Source organism: Lissotriton vulgaris, chromosome 3_1 (genome assembly GCF_964263255.1).
Source record: "Lissotriton vulgaris chromosome 3_1, aLisVul1.2, whole genome shotgun sequence".
Taxonomy (NCBI): Eukaryota; Metazoa; Chordata; class Amphibia; order Caudata; family Salamandridae; genus Lissotriton; species Lissotriton vulgaris.
In genome coordinates this window covers 36,923,992-36,948,358 of record NC_141689.1, presented here as the reverse complement: position 1 = coordinate 36,948,358, position 24,367 = coordinate 36,923,992, and the positions used below count along the sequence as shown (strand labels likewise).

General features: G+C 49.0%; 1 protein-coding gene across 1 annotated transcript in view; it reads right to left on the bottom strand.

The window, feature by feature from the left end:
* The window catches only part of LOC147725878 (putative E3 ubiquitin-protein ligase HERC1), a 1,064,842-nt gene that overhangs the window by 5,084 nt on the left and 1,035,391 nt on the right, over window positions 1–24,367 (bottom strand). Inside the window, exon 71 of the mRNA XM_086963380.1 lies at window positions 10,285–10,590. Coding sequence (XP_086819506.1) covers window positions 10,285–10,590 — 306 coding nt within the window. The remainder of the gene's footprint in view (window positions 1–10,284; window positions 10,591–24,367) is intronic.

The following is a 24,367-nucleotide window of genomic DNA, read 5'->3' as shown; positions in this document are numbered from 1 at the left end:
ACAGAGTACTGAAGTCTGTCTCTAGATATCACTATGATTTTACTTTTGATTTTCTCAGGAACTACTGAACGGATTTACACCATTTAACAAAAAGCACAATTTCCAAACCAAACTCTACCTCTCTGCCAAATTTTGTGTAATTCCGTTCAGCCATTCGGGCTGTAGCCCTGGCTAAAGGTCCCTATGGAAAATTGCATGGGGAAAACACGTTTTGGGACCCCCCTTTTTTCTCAGTCCCCACTTGACGAATCACCCCCAAACTTTCAGGGAAGGAGCGGAGCGGAGCAGGCCATTTTCTTGAAGAAATTTGCAAAGATTCGTCCACCGGCGCCAAAGTTATTCCAAATAGAATGTTGTGGATTTCCTATGGAAACTAGGTTTTAACTATAACTACCTGCTGGTATATATATATATATATATATATATATATATATATATATATATATATATATATATATATATATATATATATATATATTCAAAGCAAAAGGTGTCCCACTTCAAAAGACACACGGAGCACACTTAGGAGTTGGTTAAGCATCTTTTAATTGCATTCAGCATGACGCGTTTTGTCTATCGACTTCCTCAGATGCTGGGTGCAATACTAGGAAGCTGTTATTTCACCACCATTTAAAAAGTCAGCCTTCTGCTCCTCCTCTGCCCGAAGACAGTGAAGAGGGACTCTCACCATTGTCCTCCCTCTTCAGGTTCTTAGCCGCCATTATTAAGTGTGTTTCTGGTTGTTTATTTTCAAGGATGACACTCACTGGTTCGTGGATGATTTTAAATATTTAAGTCCTCCATTGGTTTTGGATATTGCACACTTAAAACGTTTTAATCGGGCAGTGCATACTGGAGCCTCTCGGTCCGCTTTTCTCCTTTTACGCCGGCGACTGCTTGTTGTTCCGTTTTCATGTATTTCGATGTCGGCATTTGTTTTTGAGATATATATATATATATATATATATATATATATATATATATATATATACATTACCTACTGGCGGTCGCCAGTAGGTAGTTATAGTTAGGACCTAGTTTCCATAGGAAATCCGCAACATTCTATTGGTAATAACTTTGGCGCCGGTTGATGAATCTCCGCGAATTTCTCAAAGAAGATGGCTCGCTACGCTACGCTCCTTCCCTGAAAATCTCGGGAAGATTCATCAAGCGGGGGCCGAGAAAAAATGGGGGTCCCAAAACGTGGTTTCCCCATGTTAATTCCAATAGGACGTTTAGACACGGCTACAGCCCGAACCGCTGAATAGAATTACACCAAATTTGGGAAAATGGTAGGGTCTGGTACGCAGATCACGCTTTTGTTTAAATGGTGTAAATCCCTCCAGTAGTTGCTGAGAAAATTAAAGTTGAAATCAATTATATATCTATAAGCGCGCACCTTGCCGTGCACTAGCTTCATGCTGATTGGCTGCCACTGTCTGTCAACACTCTAAAACAGAAATTGTTGGCAGCCATCTTGTGCCTCGGTAGACTGAGGCACAGGAAAGCAGAAAAATCAAGGTGTAGAACTCAAAAAGGGGGCAGGGTAGAAACACCCTGACCCCCTAGGCCTGCTCAGGGGGTCCCACACGGACCCCCAAGGCAAAAAAAAAAATTATTTTTTTGAAAAATCGCGGGGTGCGCGCACCCCATGATTTTCCCAAAAAAAAATATATTTTTTTTTGCCTTGGGGGTCACTTACCTCCCTTTTATCATCCTCAAATCCCCTTCCCTCACCATCTTTCCATTTCTTTTACCTTCACTCCCCTTACCCTACTCTATGTATCTCTCTTTGTCCCTTACTCTCCTTACATATGTCCATCCTCACTCCCCTCCTGTCACTCCTCCTCCTTTAGTTTCTTTTCCATACTGCTCTTCCCATATTTTTAATTTCCCTTAACTCACTACCCTACCTTTAGACACCTTGGGGCAGATTTACAAGCCCCTTACACCTGTTTTGCGCCGCCGTTGCGTCACTTTTGTGACGCAGCGGTGGTGTATAAGATGCGCCATGGTGCGGACTATTTACAACGTGACGCATCTGGTTCCGTCATGGCCCCGCCCGTTATTCAGATCGTCAGCGCAGGCGCGAATCTCTTTGTCCCTTACTCTCCTTCCTTATGTCCATTCTCACTCCCCTTCTGTCACTCCTCCTCCTTTACTTTCTTTTCCATACTGCTCTTCCCATAATTTTTTTTTTTTAATTTTAATTTTTGGTATAGTAAGAGAAAGGGGGAAAAATAGAGAGAAAAATACAGGCGGCAGTTCTGCAGTGTCACCCATGCAAGGGGCCTGCAAAAAACCAAAACAGAGGCTTCTGTGATAACATATGACATCAACAAGGGTAGGTTCCAAAGTCAGTGCCTGCCATTGAAGAGAGAAGAAATCAAAGTCAATCGCTCCATGGCTCATCGGTAGTTCTCTCCAAGGATGGCCATTCCCATAAGCTAGCGTTGCCGCTCAAGCCTCCAAGCTGCAACTAGCCTCCACCAACAGTGCTGCGCCGCAACCAAAGACAAACTAAACCCCACAACATAGTCCCCACCCAACCACCCTCCCTCCCCCCCCCAGGTGGTGGCGCTGATATACACTTTCAGTCTCGGTTCCTCAATCATACACACAGGTTAAATCTGGAAAAGATGAAGGGCACGCAGGGCAGATGGGCACACCGCAGAGGGCAGGCCTCGGGACAAAAAACAAACCAACGGGCCCCAACGAAACATACAATTCTTGAAATTGCCCAGGAAGATGTCCGCCATCCTCTCCGTGCTCAATAATCTCCAGAGTCTAGCGTGCCATAATGATATGGCCGGAGCAGTTAATTTCTTCCACGCTGCAGCTAATGTAAGTTTAGCGGCTCCAAGGCAGAGCCATATAATTTGTTTATCCGCCTTAGTTTGATGTTCCAGCAGTGGATCCCGGAGACCCAGGAGAACATAGGACAAAGAGTCCGGGATAGGATATCCTAGGATGTCCTTGATGTGCGACAGAATTTCGGTCCAGAACGGTCGAATGGTCGGGCAATCCCACCAGATGTGGCGGAAATCTCCCAACATACCACAGCCCCTCCAACATCGGTCCGAAGAAGCAGGAAATATGCGATGTAGTTTGGATGGGGAGAGGTACCAATCTAGCATGGTTTTAAGGTGAGCTTCACGTAAGGCCACAGAGTGATTGTGTACTGCAATATCCCTCCAGAGACCCTTCCATTCCTCCCCTGTTATGTCTCGACCCAGGAGGACCTCCCAGTGGTCCATATAGCGAGGACGTGGGGAGACCGCCATAGTCAGCAATAGTCTATATAGGAAGGAAATCGTCCCCTTCATCGTGGAGGAATGGAGGATGAAGGCCTCAAAGGGCGAGAACGGCCTTGTAGCGGCCTCCCTCAGACCCGTCGAAGTCGCCCAGTGGAGCAGCTGAGCGTGACGGAAGCGTTCCGTGGCCTGGGAGGCCATAGTCGCGCATGCAGTTATGGAATGTGAGAGGTTCCACTCTGTGGAACAAATGCGTAAGGGTTCTGCATCCTCCCTCTCTCCATAACCGGAAGGGTCCCTCCTGCATCGCAGGCAGGAAGGCTGGATTAAAATGCAAGGGAGTAAAGGGGGAAGGAAATGTCGTCCAGCGATCATCACCCGAGATTGAGTCCCACACCTTCAAGACCGTGCCAGTGGGCGTGCTGATGTAGGCGTTCTTAAGCCTATCCACCTTGGGCTTCCAGGCCAGATCCCAGATCGATCTCCCGGCCACACTCCTGTCCATGTGCAGCCAGTGATTCTCAGAAAGCTGCTGCGACCACTCAACCAACACCCTTAGTTGCGCGGCTTTGTAGTACAAGTGCATGTCTGGGAGACCCACTCCCCCCTCCCTCCGGGGACGTCGTAAAGTAGTGAAGGAGAAGCGTGCCCGACCGCCCTGCCAAATGAATTTCAGTAATAAGGTCTTGAGGCGTCTGAAGAAGTCCATCTCCATGGGGATAGGGAGGGCCTGAAAAAGATACAAGAACCTAGGGAGGAGGACCATTTTGATTGTATGGATTCTACCAAGCCATGAGAGATATTTCGCCTTCCATCGGTCCATTTCCGCTCGAACCCTCGCCAACATTGGTGGGAAGTTCGCTGCGAACAAAGATCGTATGGTAGGGGTCAGACGGATTCCCAGATACAATAGGGAGGAAGACGCCCATGCTAAGGGCGTGAGCGAACACACTTGATCCAGGTCTGCCTAAGAGAGAGTTAGGTTTAGAATATATGATTTATCAAAGTTAACCTTAAATCCGGCCATTGTTTCAAAGTCCGACAGCAAGGTCTGAATATGTGGTAGGGAATGAGCTGGCTCCCCCATGGACAGCAACACGTCATCCGCAAAGAGGGAGATTTTGTGTTGTTCACCCTTAAAGGGGAGTCCCTTTATTTGATCATGCCCTCGCACAGCAAGTGCCAGGGGCTCGATGCTCAAGGCAAAGAGGCAAAGAGGAGAGGGGAAAGGGGGCACCCCTGCCTCGTACCCCGGGAGAGAGAAAAGCTGGCGGAGCGATGACCATTGACCACCACCCTAGAGCTAGGGCAGCTTTAGTTTGCCCGGATCATCGTTATAAACTGGTGCCAAAAGCCAAAGCCCTCCAGGGTGCGGAACATGAACCTCCAATCAACCCGGTCAAAGGCTTTTTCCGCATCAAGCCCTACTAGTACCGCCGGGATCCGGAATCGGGTGGCCTTCTCAATTAGATGTATTACCCGCCGCAAGTTGTCATGCGTCTGCCGACCTTTAATAAACCCGGACTGATCCGGGTGGATGATAGCCGGCATCAGATCCTGGAGCCTGCGCGCAATGATAGTGGAATATAATTTAGCATCTATATTGAGGAGTGCTGTCGGGCGATACGACGAGCATTTGGAGAGATCCTTCTCCGGTTTGGGGATCACGGTTATCATGGCTTCTGCCATAGTGCCCGATGTTGTCCCAGTGATCACCATTTCATTGAAAAGGGACACCATGAAATCGCACAGCTCGGTTGCAAACGCCTTATAAAACAGGGCAGTATAGCCATCTGGACCCGGCGCCTTAAGGAGTTTCAAATCCCTAATGGCATCCAACACTTCTGATCTGGAGATGGGGGCAGCCAGAAGCTCATTCCACTCCCTAGAGACCTGTGGTATGGGGAGGTCAGCCAGGAACCGATCCTGAGCTGCTTGATCCAAAGAGTCGCCCTCATATAGTGCCTCATAGAAGCGGCCAAAGATGTCAGCCTTATCCACATCTCTATGTTGCAGTGAACCAGATGGATCTCGGATTCTACATATATAGTCCCTCTCTCTCTTATCCCAGAGCTGGCGGGCCAGGTGCCTTCCCACCTTATTCCCCTGTGAGTAGGAGAGACGCCTAAGCCGCAGAAGGGTAAATTCAGCCCGGTTGTTGTAGTGGGCCTTCAATTTACCCCGCACCGCCGTCAACGGTCTGAGAGTCGCTCTAGACGGGTTTGTTTTATGCGCTTGTTCTAAGGTGGCAAGTTCTGCCTCCAAATCCTCCCTCTCCTTTCTCCTTAGCCTATTGAGGTTTGCATTGAGGCCCAGGCAGGTACCCGGCAAGGAGGCCTTGCACGCATCCAACGTACTGAAGAGTGACGTATCCGCAACCGGGTTGAGGGCTAGAAACTCCCTAATAGCCTTCCGTAACTCCTTACAGGATGCATCATCCTGAATAAGCGCTGGCGGGAAGTACCACTTCCTCGAGACGTCACCCCCCGCCGACCAGTGTAGCCCGAGAACCAGCAAGCTATGATCTGATACAGAGAGCGGGAAAACGCTAGAATCATGGACATCTCCCCTGAGGGCTTGGCTCAAAAAGATATGATCCAGACGGGAATAGGTATGATGAACATGGGAGAAGAAGGTATAATCCTGAGTTTGTGGATGCAGGAAACGCCAACTGTTAATCAATCCAAGCTCACCCACAAGACGTTGTGTTTCAGTGGAGAAGACCCCAGTGTCTGCTCTTTGGGCTCTGGAGCTGTCTAAATCCTTGTCCCAAACCATGTTGAAATCCCCCATGAAGAGCAAATGCCCCTCCACAAAGTCCCCTACCTTATCCAGCAGATCCTGGAGAAACCCATTCTGCCCAGAGTTGGGAGCATATACCACCACAACGTGCACACTCTGCTGTAAAGCATTCCCTTGACCATCAGCCAGCGCCCCTCTTTGTCACAACTAACCCCCATAGGCTGAAAGTGTAGGGACGCCCGAAACAGAAGAGCCACCCCTCTGTGTTTGGTGGATGCCGAGGACCTATAGATGAGAGGGAAATGTTTGTGTCGGAGCCAAAGCTCATCTCTACGGGCCAGATGGGTTTCCTGGAGACCCACGATATCCAGGTGATGGTCAGATAAATATTTCCAAATCTTCTGGCGTTTCTGTGGGGAATTGAGGCCCTTTACATTCCACGTTCCAATACTAATCGGCATGGGGAACCCTCAGAACCCATCGCTGTGTACACGCTCCGACAACAGGCACATGCATCCATCCCTCCAGAGGCAGCCAGACCCCTCTCCGATCCACCCCCAGGAGCCACCTCACAACGCCCAGCCCATCCTCCCCAGAACCCAGCCTCCTAAGCCAAACCCAGGAGTACCTCGGGGCCCAACCCCACTGCCCCATGGTAAAGATGCAATTCCAACTACAACCCGGCAAGCATACCCATCCTGAAACCTGAAAGACAGAGACCCAATCGCCTCACCTTTAGAAGGAAAACAACATACTGCGCATTCTTTCCAGTCGCCACCACCATCCTGCCCAACCCCACCCCTCACCCCAACAATCCTCCCCCTCAAGTGCCCCCCCCACCCCTTCCAGTCCCCCCCCCAAAAAGAACAAACCAGAACACATACAATGTACTTAACAGACCCAGTGGACGGTAGTTGGTAGAGTTCCTACTGGGCCGGGAACGGAGTACCAATGTTGGGACCCCTAAGACCACGGTCCGGGGTGTCTCCTCAAAAAGGGGGGTCCCAAAACATGTTTTCCCCATGTTAATTTCCCTAGGGACATTCTGACAAGGCTACAGCTCGAACGGCTGAACGGAATTATACCAGATTTGGCAAAATGGTAGGGACTGGTATGCAGCAGTGCCTTTTGTATGTTTGGTGAAAATCCCTCCAGTAGTTCTTGAGAAAATTGAATTTGAAATTTTTCAAATGGCATTTTCTATGGGACCTTTAGACACGGCTACAGCCCGAACGGCTGAACAGAATTACACAAAACTTGGCAAAATGGTAGGGACAGGTATGCAGTAGTGTCTTTTCTATATTTGGTGAAAATCCTTCCAGTAGTTGTTGAGAAAATGAATTTGAGCAAATGATATATCTATATGCGCTCAACATTCTATTGGGAATAACTTTGGCGCCGATTGAGGAATCTGTGTGTAATGTTCCAGAATTTTGGCCAGCTCCGCTCCGCTCCTTCCCTGAAAGTTTCGGGGGGATTCATCAAGCGGGGGCTGAAAGGGGGGTCCCAAAACGTGTTTTCCCCATGTTAATTTCCATAGGGACTTTTAGACATGGCTGCAGCCCGAACGGAAAGGACCCCCAAGGGGAAAAAAAGAAAAAACAAAAAAATAAATTACGGGGTACGCGCACCGTACACATAGGGTACGCGTACCGGCGCGTACCCCTCGATTAAAAAAAAAAAAAAACAAATTTTTGCACTCGGTGGTCCTTCTGGGACCCCCTGAGAAGGGCTAGGGGGTCTCAACCCTGCCCCCTTTTCGCGTTTTCCACTTTTGTTTTGTGCTCTCTTGTGCCTCACTTCTCGTGAGAAACAAGATGGCTATTCAGGTGGTCCCAAAAGGATAATTACATATATAAACGTTATCCGCTAATAGAATTAGCATTTACAAAACCTTTGAAATGTATTGAAAAAAAATATAGGTTTCACGCCTGATATAGTTAGGAATTAGCATTTAAAAAACCTTGCAAATTTACTGAAAAAAACCATAGGTTTCAAGCCTTATATAGTTAGGAATTATCATCTAAAAAACCTTGCAAATTCACTTAAAAAACCATAGGTTTCAGGACTTATATAGTTAGGAATTAGCATTTAAAAAACCTTGCAAATTCACTTAAAAAACCATAGGTTTCAGGCCTTATATAGTTAGGAATTAGCATTTAAAAACCATTGAAATTGCTCCTATATAGTTAGTTGTACTAACTATATTTCGCGCACCCGCAATCCACTGCTGATGAAGTCACATATTACATCATTCATGACATGGTCAGTGACATCACTGATGACATCACTGATGACATCTCAAATGACATCACTGATGACATTATTGATGACATCTCATTTGACATCACTGATCACATCACTGATGATATCATTCATGTGATAATACGATGCACCTCCTCACACTCTAATATAACCTTTGATACACCCAGTGTTAAATACAGACTACCATTCTTGAAACCATTGACACACCAATACCAGTTACTACATACACACTCACTGATTCCTAGGTCTACACACACATTCACCCCACCCATAGAATCACTCATACATACAGTCACTCATCAATACAACACTATCAAAGGCACTCATACACCTATACAGACACTCACACACTGCCACTCATCCATGGAGTTACTCACACACCTAGTCAGTCATGCAAAGAATCAATCACACTTCCATTTCCTCAACTATACAGTTATACACACAACACCTTACTTATTCAAACATATACTAACACATACTTACTCTCTTATACAATCACTGATACAAGTACACAATGATCCATATAGACACTCGCACATTCACTGGCTCTCATGTATAGTCGTTTAAATATGCCAACTCTCACATGCACTGTGTTTTACATATGTACTTACTTGCACATGTAGCACTGAGATATCCATTCACTCACCAACACACCCATGCACACAGTCAACCGCCCATATAGCTGTTTCCACATGCACTCTTGAACTCATACACCTAGTGAATCAACTGTTCACACATCTATGCACAGAGTCACACACCTCCCAGCCACCCACACACACACACTCAGTCTCCCATTCAAATACTTGGGCAACCAATCAATAACCCATATAGCCACTCATATAGCTACTGATCAATACATGTAGCGGCTTACACAACAACAGACATACTGATGCACACATTCAGACAGTTTAGTCACTAACCCATGCATTTAGTAAGACACATTTAATCACTCACTCATACAGTCAGTCACGCACCTACTAAATCCTTCATCCAGACACTTATACATCCACTCATTCTTCAATATGTAAAACATTTAAACTTTACAGAAACACACAGTCACTGGATGATGTCATCAGTGATGTCATTTGAGATGTCATTAGTGATGTCATCAGTGATGTCACTGACATGTCATGAATGATGTAATATGTGACATCATCAGCAGTGGATTGCGGGTGCACAAAATATAGTTAGTACAACTAACTATATAGGAGCAATTTCAATGTTTTTTTAAATGCTAATTCCTAACTATATAAGTCCTGAAACCTATGGTTTTTTAAGTGAATATATATATGGATGGGTTTTACTTTGCGGTGTAAAGGCATGTGTGGTAAAGTCATATGCATGGTAAGGGCATCCGTTGTAAATGCATGAATGGTTATGTCATACAAATGCAGTTGAGGGTCAACAAGGCTAAATATTCACCTTTACTACCCAACTATTGTGCTAATATATCTATCTGTGACTATACATTGTATGGATAATAAAATGTTTTTGTTTTTTTGACTATGTATTATTTACTAAGGTTCCTTGTTTTTACAAACTCAAATGAAATTGTTTTTCAAAGCATGACAATTAATTAATATATATATATATATATATATATTAAAAGACACAACAGTAACATTTTGTTGAAAAAAAGAGGAGTTATTTGTATCTGTCTGCACATGTTCCGTGTCTTGTTCGAACCCTGTTCCCAAGGGCTTCACCTCGCCCAGTGTGCATGTCTGTGCAATCTGTTGCAGCAACATATATCACTCATGTTGCATAGGCTCATGGTTACTTGTGAAGGAAGGGCTTGAAGAGGAAGTATCAGCTTGTGACAGGATCTCATACCAGTTGCTCCAGTTGTTATCGGAAGCAGTACAGTAACTGGTGTCCGCCGCCTTCAACTAGTGCCTGAGGTGATCAGGCTTGTTCCTACTTGGGCATTTTGAGCAGTGTCACTCAGGTGTGAATGATTTGGGGCTAACCTGTGTCTCTTTTGACAGAGCCAATGTTTGTTACAAAGTCAGTGTACACTCACCCGGTCCATACATATGACCTGGAATTTCTGGGTGACGTCTGCAGTGTTGGCCGGAAGCCTGGACCTTCCTGAAACAAAGCGGAGGAAGGAGACCCTCTCCTCATTGGTGAACTCCTCCAGGGTTTGCCAGAGCCAGCGGACCAGCTCAGAGCCTTCACATGCATCCCGGTAGCGGATCATCTTTCTTAACATCTTTACGGAGACCTCGGGCACCCCACAGACCAACTCTTCCAGCCGCTGTCCCGTGAGCAGCGACAGTAAGGGCACAGGGATGATAGTCGACATGCCCTCTCGGATCGCTGCTGCCTGTGGAGGGTCAAACAGGGACATTTTAAGACATTGTAAGTGGTTTGTCCTACTAAAGGTACCTTGAGTAGAAAAGTTCTTCAAGGGATCCACTGGACAACACACACTGATTGTGGATTCCATGGGATCTGACATGCAAGTATCTACTGGCAACATTGAGAGGTGTGTCCCCCTATGCGTTCTTTATGGCTAAACTCAAGCTTTAACTACTGAGTGTTTTCCACAGTTGCTTGTCGCTGTGAGACGTTAGCCTGGCATATGATGTCCACTAGTTCTAGTGGGCACCTTGTACCAGTCTAATCGACCCTTATTGATGGTGGGTGTAAAGTCAACCTTATAGAAAGCTATCCTAGTGGTAGCTTGAACCAGCAGTCTTTAGGCTAAGACTTCAGTAGGCGAGTTAAGCAAGTTGTTTTACCATATATAATCCCTTGAATACCAAATGAAAGGACACCACACAAGGTATATATCAAATATATATGTATTTAATCTAAACACAGCCTCTCTGCACTCTTTATGAGGTCAGAGGTAAAAATACAATACAAGTCACACAGTTATATACGATAAGTTACACAGTATACGTTATGCCCTAGGGGCCTCACAAACCATATACTAAGAAAGTGTTATAAGTACCACGTGAGAGTTAGAAAGCAGGCCTAGGGCCTGTGGAATCGCTGGGGCTACACTAAGCAACCAAAGGTTAAGGAGTAGGAGAACCCCGTGAGTCGCGTGCAGTGTCTAAACACAGGCGCAGTGGAGTTCGTAAAAGTTACAAAGTTACAAGTTAAGGACACTTCCGGATGGACTAGGACGGAACCCTTTTAGACTTAGACACTAGGAGGGCCAATACCCTCGAGACTACCAGAGTCCTCCTGTTACCTCACCCACGGAAGTCGGGTGTATAGGTGTCTTTTGATGTCGGGTTTCGTCGTCGTTTTCTATGGAGAGCTGCAAAGAAGTGCGGCAGGCAACCAGAGGAAAAGTGTCCGGGTAGATCCAAGGGTGGATCGGACATGTAAAGAACTTGAAAGCAGAGGGGACAGAGTCTGGCACACTAGCCAGTGACCAGGAAGGAACCAGGCACTGTCGGGTGCTTGAAGATGAAGAAGGTGAGTTTGTCTCTTCAGCCACGAGGTCCAGGAGGCATCGACGATGACCAGGAGCTGGATTCAAGCTGTTCCATGATGGATCTAGATGACTGTAGCGTTGGTATCCGGATTGGACCCAACAAGCCTTGGCAACCGCAACCCATGCAGAATGTCAAGATTGGCTCTGTTGCAGACCAGCAAGGTCTGTGGTGCTTCTCCTTTGCAGGGAAGCAGGAGCAAGCCTGGAGCAACCAGGAACGCAAGTTAGATTCAAGATGGCGTTTTCATGGGGCTCACTAGCCAATGGGCAAGGAACGGGAAAGAGGCGTCAAGCACAACTGTAAAGGCGGGACCAATGGGACACTCGCGGAGTGTGGGGGCTTGGGCTTTTAGTCAAATGATGCTCAGGGCTGCGGCTTATCGTACCCCAATGCACAACTTACTGAGACTTCAGGAAAGGAGTGCAGGTAGCAAAATGCAGGATGTCCCAGATGTCCCAGATGTCCGGTCCCACGTCTCTCGTGTCCCCCACGGGTCTCAGCTTTGCTGTGGATGTTGGTCGGGGTCAGAGAAGTCTGGAAGTCTAGTTCTTGAGCCGCAGAGTCTTCGGGTTCCGGCGGGAGCCTGGGAGCCTTGAAGCTGCATACCGGCAAAGTTGCTGTTGGTGCCTGTTTGAACAGGGTGGTCACTCCTTGACCGCAAGGGAGATGTCTTCCATCTTCTAGTCAGAATGGAATGTCGAAGATCCAAGAGTTCTGTATCAAAGTTTTGTTCCATGATAATCTAAAGTCCTGGGGACACAGCTCCTATACTTATACTAAGAATGATGCCTGGATTACCTGCCTAGGTCCCTCCTATGGGTGGACTTAGAAGGGGCTCCTTTCCCTTTTTCCAGTTTCGCGCCAGAGCTGGGGCTGGAGTGCCCCAGCAACTGGTTTGAACCTGGCTATGCATGGAGCATCGTGTGTGCCCCAGGCAATGTCTAGATGCATTCACTGAATGTAGCCCTCCCTGGCCCAATACACAAAACCCCTGTCTGGGGATGTGTTGGCACCTCCCTGGACAGTATTTTAGATGTTGGGATTGATGCACAGCCTCTTTTTTGATTTGAATTTTATTTATGGTTCGTGGGTTAAGGTGCTACTGTCGGGTGATGCTCTCCCTGGACAGGAAACCTATTGTCCAGGCCTCCCCTGCTGGAGTTTACCCCAGCAACAGGAGGTCAGACTCGTGTCTGTGGCAGCAGCATCCATTTTATGATGCTGAGGCTCTGTTTAACTTTAACCGGGTAAAGCAGTAACATACATGTCTTTTCCCTCTAGAAGGGTGAAATGCTACCCCCGCCGCCAGAATTGGCGGGAGGGGGGGTAATATTCCAAAGTGTTTGACACCTTACACAACTTGTTTTGATAAGGCCAAACCGAAGTTAGCATTAACCGCGAGGATTATAAAGCACTTAAGAGTGTATGGTATGGCTATATCATAGAGCAGCTATAAGGAGATGGTTTCGAAAGCTGCAGATGGGCTCAGCTCATGCTAGTGCACGCTCTCACATAAAACCAAGCACTCTGCCTCCAGGATTGTCGAGGCCTACCATAGGAGTTACTTATATGTGCATATGTGTCTATATATAAGGTAGATATAGGTGCGAACAGCCCTGTGGTGTCCGTTTGGAAGGCAAACCAGGGGTGGCACAATACATGCTGCAGCCCCTGGTAGGCGTAGGGTGCACCTATGCCCTGGGTACCTATGGTACACTATACAGGGGCTCACAAGAGTGACCCAGTAACCAATCTGGTATGTACCTAAAGTACATGGTATTAATTGAAGGAGAGAACAGCTGGGCTGTGGGTCTAAGTAGCAGGCCCACAGCCACACTAAAGTCGAAAAACCAGATAATCACAGCAAAAAGAGGGGGTGACCATAGGAAGCAGACCCTACTCTTCTACAGTCGCCATCACTGCAAGGCTACGGCATTAGTATGACTGAGATACGCTATGGAAATACTCCTTCCCATCAGTATACAAACATTGGACTGTATCTCTGAAATATAGGCCACTGATGATACTCCTCCAATCACTGCACAGGCACCACAGCAGTATCACCAAGGAACTGCCCCATGGATACACTGCTAGAGCAGTAGCATCACTGAGGTACTCCACTGACACTCCTTCCCATCAGCATAAAACCAGGCAGTGAAATCATTGATGTACCCCATTGATGCTAATCCTTCCTCAACCATTGCACAGCTACAGCAGCAGCATCCAAGAGGCACTCTCCACTGATACCCCTTCCTATCCATATAAAACAACACTAAAAGGCTCACTAAAGGACTGTATGTGGATGGTATTGCTCCAGTCACTGTCCAGCATCAGCAAGGTACTGTCCAGCGAGACTACTACAGTCGCTAAACAGCTACAGCAGCGGCATCATCAAGGTACAGTCCAGTGAGAGTGCGAACGTCACTGACACAGCAACAGCATCAGCATGGTACTTTCCAGTGAGAGTACTAAAGTCACTGTAAGGCTGCAGCATCATCATCAGCAAGTTACTATCCATTGAGCGTACTATAGTCACTGTACAGCTGCAGCATCATCATCAGCAAGTTACTATCCATTGAGCGTACTATAGTCACTGTACAGCTGCAGCATCATCATCAGCAAGTTACTATCCATTGAGCGTACTATAGTCCCTGCACAGCTACAGCAGCAGCAGCAGCAAGGTACTGTCCAGTGAGAGTACTACAGTCACTGCACAGGCATCACAGCAGCAGCAAGGCACTGTCCAGTGAGAGTACTACAGTCACTGCACAGGCATCACAGCAGCAGCAAGGCACTGTCCAGCGAGAGTACTACAGTCACTGCACAGGCATCACAGCAGCAGCAAGGCACTGTCCAGTGAGAGTACTACAGTCACTGCACAGGCATCACAGCAGCAGCAAGGCACTGTCCAGTGAGAGTACTACAGTCCCTGCACAGGCATCACAGCAGCAGCAAGGCACTGTCCAGCGAGAGTACTACAGTCCCTGCACAGGCATCACAGCAGCAGCAAGGCACTGTCCAGCGAGAGTACTACAGTCCCTGCACAGGCATCACAGCAGCAGCAAGGCACTGTCCAGCGAGAGTACTACAGTCACTGCACAGGCATCACAGCAGCAGCAAGGTACTGTCCAGCGAGAGTACTACAGTCACTGCACAGGCATCACCGCAGCAGCAAGGCACTGTCCAGTGAGAGTACTACAGTCCCTGCACAGCTACAGCAGCAGCAAGGCACTGTCCAGCGAGAGTACTACAGTCACTGCACAGGCATCACCGCAGCAGCAAGGCACTGTCCAGCGAGAGTACTACAGTCCCTGCACAGGCATCACAGCAGCAGCAAGGTACTGTCCAGTGAGAGTACTACAGTCCCTGCACAGGCATCACAGCAGCAGCAAGGCACTGTCCAGCGAGAGTACTACAGTCACTGCACAGGCATCACAGCAGCAGCAAGGCACTGTCCAGTGAGAGTACTACAGTCACTGCACAGGCATCACAGCAGCAGCAAGGCACTGTCCAGCGAGAGTACTACAGTCACTGCACAGGCATCACAGCAGCAGCAAGGCACTGTCCAGCGAGAGTACTACAGTCACTGCACAGGCATCACAGCAGCAGCAAGGTACTGTCCAGCGAGAGTACTACAGTCACTGCACAGGCATCACAGCAGCAGCAAGGTACTGTCCAGTGAGAGTACTACAGTCCCTGCACAGGCATCACAGCAGCAGCAAGGCACTGTCCAGCGAGAGTACTACAGTCACTGCACAGGCATCACAGCAGCAGCAAGGCACTGTCCAGCGAGAGTACTACAGTCCCTGCACAGGCATCACAGCAGCAGCAAGGCACTGTCCAGCGAGAGTACTACAGTCACTGCACAGGCATCACAGCAGCAGCAAGGCACTGTCCAGTGAGAGTACTACAGTCACTGCACAGGCATCACAGCAGCAGCAAGGCACTGTCCAGTGAGAGTACTACAGTCACTGCACAGGCATCACAGCAGCAGCAAGGCACTGTCCAGCGAGAGTACTACAGTCACTGCACAGGCATCACAGCAGCAGCAAGGCACTGTCCAGCGAGAGTACTACAGTCACTGCACAGGCATCACAGCAGCAGCAAGGCACTGTCCAGTGAGAGTACTACAGTCACTGCACAGGCATCACAGCAGCAGCAAGGCACTGTCCAGCGAGAGTACTACAGTCCCTGCACAGGCATCACAGCAGCAGCAAGGCACTGTCCAGCGAGAGTACTACAGTCACTGCACAGGCATCACAGCAGCAGCAAGGCACTGTCCAGCGAGAGTACTACAGTCACTGCACAGGCATCACAGCAGCAGCAAGGCACTGTCCAGCGAGAGTACTACAGTCACTGCACAGGCATCACAGCAGCAGCAAGGCACTGTCCAGTGAGAGTACTACAGTCCCTGCACAGGCATCACAGCAGCAGCAAGGCACTGTCCAGCGAGAGTACTACAGTCACTGCACAGGCATCACAGCAGCAGCAAGGCACTGTCCAGCGAGAGTACTACAGTCACTGCACAGGCATCACAGCAGCAGCAAGGCACTGTCCAGCGAGAGTACTACAGTCACTGCACAGGCATCACAGCAGCAGCAAGGCACTGTCCAGTGAGAGTACTACAGTCACTGCACAGGCATCACAGCAGCAGCAAGGCACTGTCCAGTGAGAGTACTACAGTCACTGCACAGGCATCACAGCAGCAGCAAGGCACTGTCCAGTGAGAGTACTACAGTCACTGCACAGGCATCACAGCAGCAGCAAGGCACTGTCCAGTGAGAGTACTACAGTCACTGCACAGGCATCACAGCAGCAGCAAGGCACTGTCCAGCGAGAGTACTACAGTCACTGCACAGGCATCACCGCAGCAGCAAGGCACTGTCCAGTGAGAGTACTACAGTCACTACACAGGCATCACCGCAGCAGCAAGGCACTGTCCAGTGAGAGTACTACAGTCCCTGCACAGGCATCACAGCAGCAGCAAGGCACTGTCCAGCGAGAGTACTACAGTCCCTGCACAGGCATCACAGCAGCAGCAAGGCACTGTCCAGCGAGAGTACTACAGTCACTGCACAGGCATCACAGCAGCAGCAAGGCACTGTCCAGCGAGAGTACTACAGTCACTGCACAGGCATCACAGCAGCAGCAAGGCACTGTCCAGCGAGAGTACTACAGTCACTGCACAGGCATCACAGCAGCAGCAAGGCACTGTCCAGCGAGAGTACTACAGTCACTGCACAGGCATCACAGCAGCAGCAAGGCACTGTCCAGCGAGAGTACTACAGTCACTGCACAGGCATCACAGCAGCAGCAAGGCACTGTCCAGTGAGAGTACTACAGTCACTGCACAGGCATCACAGCAGCAGCAAGGCACTGTCCAGCGAGAGTACTACAGTCACTGCACAGGCATCACAGCAGCAGCAAGGCACTGTCCAGCGAGAGTACTACAGTCCCTGCACAGGCATCACAGCAGCAGCAAGGCACTGTCCAGCGAGAGTACTACAGTCACTGCACAGGCATCACCGCAGCAGCAAGGCACTGTCCAGTGAGAGTACTACAGTCACTACACAGGCATCACCGCAGCAGCAAGGCACTGTCCAGTGAGAGTACTACAGTCCCTGCACAGCTACAGCAGCAGCAAGGCACTGTCCAGTGAGAGTACTACAGTCACTGCTCAGGCATCACAGCAGCAGCAAGGCACTGTCCAGCGAGAGTACTACAGTCACTGCACAGGCATCACAGCAGCAGCAAGGCACTGTCCAGCGAGAGTACTACAGTCACTGCACAGGCATCACAGCAGCAGCAAGGCACTGTCCAGTGAGAGTCCTACAGTCACTGCACAGGCATCACAGCAGCAGCAAGGCACTGTCCAGCGAGAGTACTACAGTCACTGCACAGGCATCACAGCAGCAGCAAGGTACTGTCCAGTGAGAGTACTACAGTCACTGCACAGGCATCACAGCAGCAGCAAGGCACTGTCCAGCGAGAGTACTACAGTCACTGCACAGGCATCACAGCAGCAGCAAGGCACTGTCCAGCGAGAGTACTACAGTCCCTGCACAGGCATCACAGCAGCAGCAAGGCACTGTCCAGCGAGAGTACTACAGTCACTGCACAGGCATCACCGCAGCAGCAAGGCACTGTCCAGTGAGAGTACTACAGTCACTACACAGGCATCACCGCAGCAGCAAGGCACTGTCCAGTGAGAGTACTACAGTCCCTGCACAGCTACAGCAGCAGCAAGGCACTGTCCAGTGAGAGTACTACAGTCACTGCTCAGGCATCACAGCAGCAGCAAGGCACTGTCCAGCGAGAGTACTACAGTCACTGCACAGGCATCACAGCAGCAGCAAGGCACTGTCCAGCGAGAGTACTACAGTCACTGCACAGGCATCACAGCAGCAGCAAGGCACTGTCCAGTGAGAGTACTACAGTCACTGCACAGGCATCACAGCAGCAGCAAGGCACTGTCCAGTGAGAGTACTACAGTCACTGCACAGGCATCACAGCAGCAGCAAGGCACTGTCCAGCGAGAGTACTACAGTCACTGCACAGGCATCACAGCAGCAGCAAGGCACTGTCCAGCGAGAGTACTACAGTCACTGCACAGGCATCACAGCAGCAGCAAGGCACTGTCCAGTGAGAGTACTACAGTCACTGCACAGGCATCACAGCAGCAGCAAGGCACTGTCCAGCGAGAGTACTACAGTCACTGCACAGGCATCACAGCAGCAGCAAGGCACTGTCCAGCGAGAGTACTACAGTCCCTGCACAGGCATCACAGCAGCAGCAAGGCACTGTCCAGCGAGAGTACTACAGTCACTGCACAGGCATCACCGCAGCAGCAAGGCACTGTCCAGTGAGAGTACTACAGTCACTACACAGGCATCACCGCAGCAGCAAGGCACTGTCCAGTGAGAGTACTACAGTCCCTGCACAGCTACAGCAGCAGCAAGGCACTGTCCAGTGAGAGTACTACAGTCACTGCTCAGGCATCACAGCAGCAGCAAGGCACTGTCCAGCGAGAGTACTACAGTCACTGCACAGGCATCACAGCAGCAGCAAGGCACTGTCCAGCGAGAGTACTACAGTCACTGCACAGGCATCACAGCAGCAGCAAGGCACTGTCCAGTGAGAGTCCTACAGTCACTGCACAGGCATCACCGCAGTATCAGCAAGGTAGAATTCAGACACTCCAATCACTGCACAGGCATCACCGCAGTGTCAGCAAGGTAGAGTTCAGACACTTCTCCGATCACTGCACAGGCATCACCGTAGTGTCAGCAAGGTAGAATTCAGACACTTCTCCGATCACTGCACAGGCATCACCGTAGTGTCAGCAAGGTAGAATTCAGACACTTCTCCGATCACTGCACAGGCATCACCGTAGTGTCAGCAAGGTAGAATTCAGACACTTCTCCGATCACTGCACAGGCATCACCGTAGTGTCAGCAAGGTAGAATTCAGACACTTCTCCGATCACTGCACAGGCATCACCGTAGTGTCAGCAAGGTAGAATTCAGACACTTCTCCGATCACTGCACAGGCATCACCGTAGTGTCAGCAAGGTAGAATTCAGACACTTCTCCGATCACTGCACAGGCATCACCGTAGTGTCAGCAAGGTAGAATTCAGACACTTCTCCGATCACTGCACAGGCATCACCGTAGTGTCAGCAAGGTAGAATTCAGACACTTCTCCGATCACTGCACAGGCATCACCGTAGTGTCAGCAAGGTAGAATTCAGACACTTCTCCGATCACTGCACAGGCATCACCGTAGTGTCAGCAAGGTAGAATTCAGACACTTCTCCGATCACTGCACAGGCATCACCGTAGTGTCAGCAAGGTAGAATTCAGACACTCCAATCACTGCACAGGCATCACCGCAGTGTCAGCAAGGTAGAGTTCAGACACTTCTCCGATCACTGCACAGGCATCACCGTAGTGTCAGCAAGGTAGAATTCAGACACTTCTCCGATCACTGCACAGGCATCACCGTAGTGTCAGCAAGGTAGAATTCAGACACTTCTCCGATCACTGCACAGGCATCACCGTAGTGTCAGCAAGGTAGAATTCAGACACTTCTCCGATCACTGCACAGGCATCACCGTAGTGTCAGCAAGGTAGAATTCAGACACTTCTCCGATCACTGCACAGGCATCACCGTAGTGTCAGCAAGGTAGAATTCAGACACTTCTCCGATCACTGCACAGGCATCACCGTAGTGTCAGCAAGGTAGAATTCAGACACTTCTCCGATCACTGCACAGGCATCACCGTAGTGTCAGCAAGGTAGAATTCAGACACTTCTCCGATCACTGCACAGGCATCACCGTAGTGTCAGCAAGGTAGAATTCAGACACTTCTCCGATCACTGCACAGGCATCACCGTAGTGTCAGCAAGGTAGAATTCAGACACTTCTCCGTTCACTGCACAGGCATCACCGCAGTGTCAGCAAGGTAGAATTCAGACACTTCTCCGTTCACTGCACAGGCATCACCGCAGTGTCAGCAGGGTAGAATTCAGACACTTCTCCGTTCACTGCACAGGCATCACCGCAGTGTCAGCAAGGTAGAATTCAGACACTTCTCCGTTCACTGCACAGGCATCACCGCAGTGTCAGCAGGGTAGAATTCAGACACTTCTCCGTTCACTGCACAGGCATCACCGCAGTATCAGCAGGGTACTGTTCCATGGATGCTCTGCTACATCATTAGCATCACTGAGGTACACCACTGACACTCCTTCCCATCTGCCTAAACCAATGTCTTAGATGCTCTCTTGAACCTAGGGATCTGAGTTCGAATTCCAGCCGTGGCACATGATTGAAAATATGCAAATCAGGCTTGGCTGTGCTCCAATAGAAACTGTCCAGCCATGAACTGCCAAGGCACATCCCTTCTGAATGGGTACATAGGCAGCCTTGTTGGGCTCTTCAGTGAGACTCAGCCCTAAGGCACATTGAGTGCAGGACAGAGGGGGTATACCCACTGAACCTAGGGCATCTCAGTGAGAAACACGAAACTGGTAATGTGTCCTGGCTGGATCTCCATCACCTTCCTTAGGAGAGAGAAAATGCCTTGTGTGCATCCAGACTAGTTTGAGCAACTGCAAGGCCTTTTACTGTAGCACCGGGGAGGTCACTGGGCGGTGATGTGTGGGGACTGCAGTTTACCTCTAGTGCTGCAGGGCCACCGATACTAATGGACTCCAACTTGATAACTATGTTTCTTCCTTAATGCGCCTGATCCGAGGGGACCATGATATGGGTACGGCGCAGTGCCCTCACTCTACGCTTTGGTGCCGGTTGGGACAGCGCTTCATATCACAGCAAATGCGCTGCCCCCGACACGGGATTAATATACATCTGCATCGGGAACAGTGCTTTAGTAAAAGAGGGACAACACCCGCCTGCACAGGGATGCATGTAGGGTCTTTGGGCCCCTTTCTTTCCTTATACATGGGGCCCAAGGGGTGTGCCCTACCTCTGTGGCATACAGTCAGTGCACCCCGACAGATCCTTTGCCTCTTCGTCCGCATCGGTAATACAGCGCTGTAAGACAGTAGGATCTGCTTCCATGGTTATCCCTACTTTTTGCTTGGTTTCAGTGTGTTTGTGACCTAGACTGCGGATCCTGCTAATCAGGTCCCCAGTCTCTATGCTTCCTCCCTAAATTGACAGGGTAAGTACTTTGGTCCCTCCACAATTGGCTACTGGTGTTCCCATCTAAGTCCCTAGTATATGGTACTAAGGTACCCAGGGCATAGGTACACTAGGGTCTCCAATGGGCTGCAGCATGTATACTGCCACCCATGGGAGTCCACTTAAACTGTGACTACAGGCCTGGCAACCTTGCAACCTGTGTGAGTCAGGCTTTCACCTTTCATGGTAGATGTACGTTTCCTTATATCTGAGGTCACTGCACTTTAAACCTATAAGTCAAGCCTATTGCAGTCTCTTCAGTTCTGAGGGCAGGGTGCTAGGTTATAAGTGTGAGTGTGCCCCTGCATGAGCAGGAGTCGATTCTCTAGGCTTTGTCAGTGCAGGCAGCTATTTTAATACATATGGTGGTCATTTCGAGATGTTTAATTATATAGTGCCTGTGCCGAACCCAGTCATGTTTGGTATCAAACATGTTGGAATCATACCCCAACACCGATTCCAGTGTCAGAAGTATGACCCTTGTACTGCGGAGCTCCTTAGGGGACTCCCTTGTATTGTAACAGCCTTTGAGGATCTGCAAGCGAGCTGGTGCTGCTGTCGACCACAAACATGATTCTGCCCTCCTACTGCTGAGCTCGAGCAGGGGAAGGTAGGACAATAGGTTTCCTGTCACAGGGAGGTGTGACCATGCCCCAGACAGGACTTAGAGTATTGGGCAGAGGTGGGAGCGCTTTCCAGCGCCACCAACTGCTTTGAAGTGCACATTTGGTGCCCTATTGCATACTCCAGTTTAAGCCAGTTCAGGGAGCCACCGGCTCCTACTCTGGTGCAAAACTGGACAAAGGACATGGTAGTATCCTCCCCTCTGTCGATCCCCTCCTCTGGGAGGGACACCCAAGTTGTTCTAACCCTTTCGTGAGGGTACTTTAGGGCTTACCTGTGGGTGGGTCCTTAGATTTGTTGTGGGACAAGACTCAACCCTGAAACTATGCTGCTCTTCAACAGTCTAGACACTTGGACTTTGTTGACTTCGGCTGGAACCAAGACTACACCAATGAAGACGCCTATTGCTCCTGGTCTTGTTGTTCTTCAAGTTTCCTTTGTCTGTCTGTACTTCTTTCAGGTTCTTCAACAGACATGTGGGCATTAAGGACACATGAAGAAATCTACCTTGGAGTGAAGGGGCCACTCCCCTGCATCTGCAGGCACTGTAACTAAACTGACTGGTCTGCTGGTCCGGTCATCCTACGGACTTCCCAAAGCTCAGCGAAGGTTCTGCAACTCCCTCGAGGCCTGACCAGTCCTCAGCAATTTAGAGGCCAGTATCCCTCATCAGAACTCCTGTGATCAAACACCTGTGCACTGCTTCAACTTGCAATTGTCAAGGCTTGCTGGCTCTGCACTCCAGAGATCTTCAGGCTGAAGCATCTCTTCCCTCCAAGATCAGTCTCCTCACCACATCCCCTACTCAAGGTCCTCTTGCGACGCATGTGTCTTTGGCCTTATGGGTCCTCCTGAGGGTCTTCTACTGCTTCAGTGGGCTCATGTGCTTGCTCTGGGCCTGCTCTGACTCTCCTGCTGTTGGTGAGTTCCTTGGACCTTACTGATCCCAACTTTGCTCCTTCTTCATTTTTCACACCAGTTGCAGCTACAAGGGCTTATTGGTGCTCCCGCCAGACTCCGAGCCCGTGGTTCTTGACTTCTGACGCAGCACAGCTCATACACAGCTCCTGGTCTAGTGACAAGGTCACAGTTGACTCTTCTGAACCTCCTGATATCGTTGGGCATGGTGTCATGGAACCTACTGGTCACTTCCAAGTGGCATGCACTCTGTCCCCTCTGCTTGCAGGTTCTTCACTTCCAGAATCTGTTGTGTTCTAATCTAGGACCCCGATCAATATTGTGACCTTATGCCCCTATACGGCTATAATCCATCCATATCCCTATAATGGCATAAACGAGCCATATTTCAGAAACTCGTCTCTGGCCTAAACGATCAGAGCCATATTTCAGAATCTCACCTCTGCAGCTCATTACAGTAGATGACACAGTAGAAGCCACTATCTTAGATTCCTAGATTACACTATCGAGTTCTTCAACAAGATAAAACCCCCAACAACCTGGGAAAGCCCTGCTTGCTTTGTTTTTATTAGTAATAGAACTCTAATGAGCACTGTAAGAATGACCAGTTCCGGTGACATCTTTATTGACGTCTTATGTCCAAAGACTTACGTCAAACAAGGCACCTTTCAGGTATAAATATTACCAACGTTGCCTTAAGCAAACGCGATGGTGTGGTGAATACAGGAGCAGAACAGTTGTCCCTTGCAGAGCCCAGCAGATGCAAGCAGCACACGGACGCTGCCCCTCCTCCTCCTTGACGCGCTGAGAAAGACGCTGTCTTTTTTCCTGCAGAGAAAATCCAGCTCCGGCGTTTCCAGCCTACCCTTGCGGGTGACTGGAATATCGAGTCCTGAAAGAAGATACCAGCCCTCCAACATTCTATTCCAGAGGTATGGTGTTGACTAAACCCTTAGAGAGAATTCTTGAAGCAAACCCTTGGCAAAACCAACTTAACTAAACTGCTACTTACTTACTCCCTCCCAAGTATTAGGCTTAGGTCAGGTACACTGGGGTAGGCGTAGTTAGAAGCACCAGTTGAGTACGTTAGTCAAATGTATATATGAATGTATATATTTTATTCATTTTACCATTGTGTGGCTAAGAAACCATATCAATGCTTTTACAGTATTATTTCGCAATCCTCCTTTTACTGTACGCACTTTTTATAATAACAAGTCTTGCAATTGTGGCAATTCATTTCTCTTGTACGAGAAGAAAGACTGTTCAATAAATAATACCTTTTATTGAAAACGCCCGTCTCTCTATTCTCTGCATCTTGGTGAAAGTAATCTGCACAACTGACTGAGTGAAATAGCTGTCTATTGTTTCACACGACTCTAGAGATTGACTCTTATT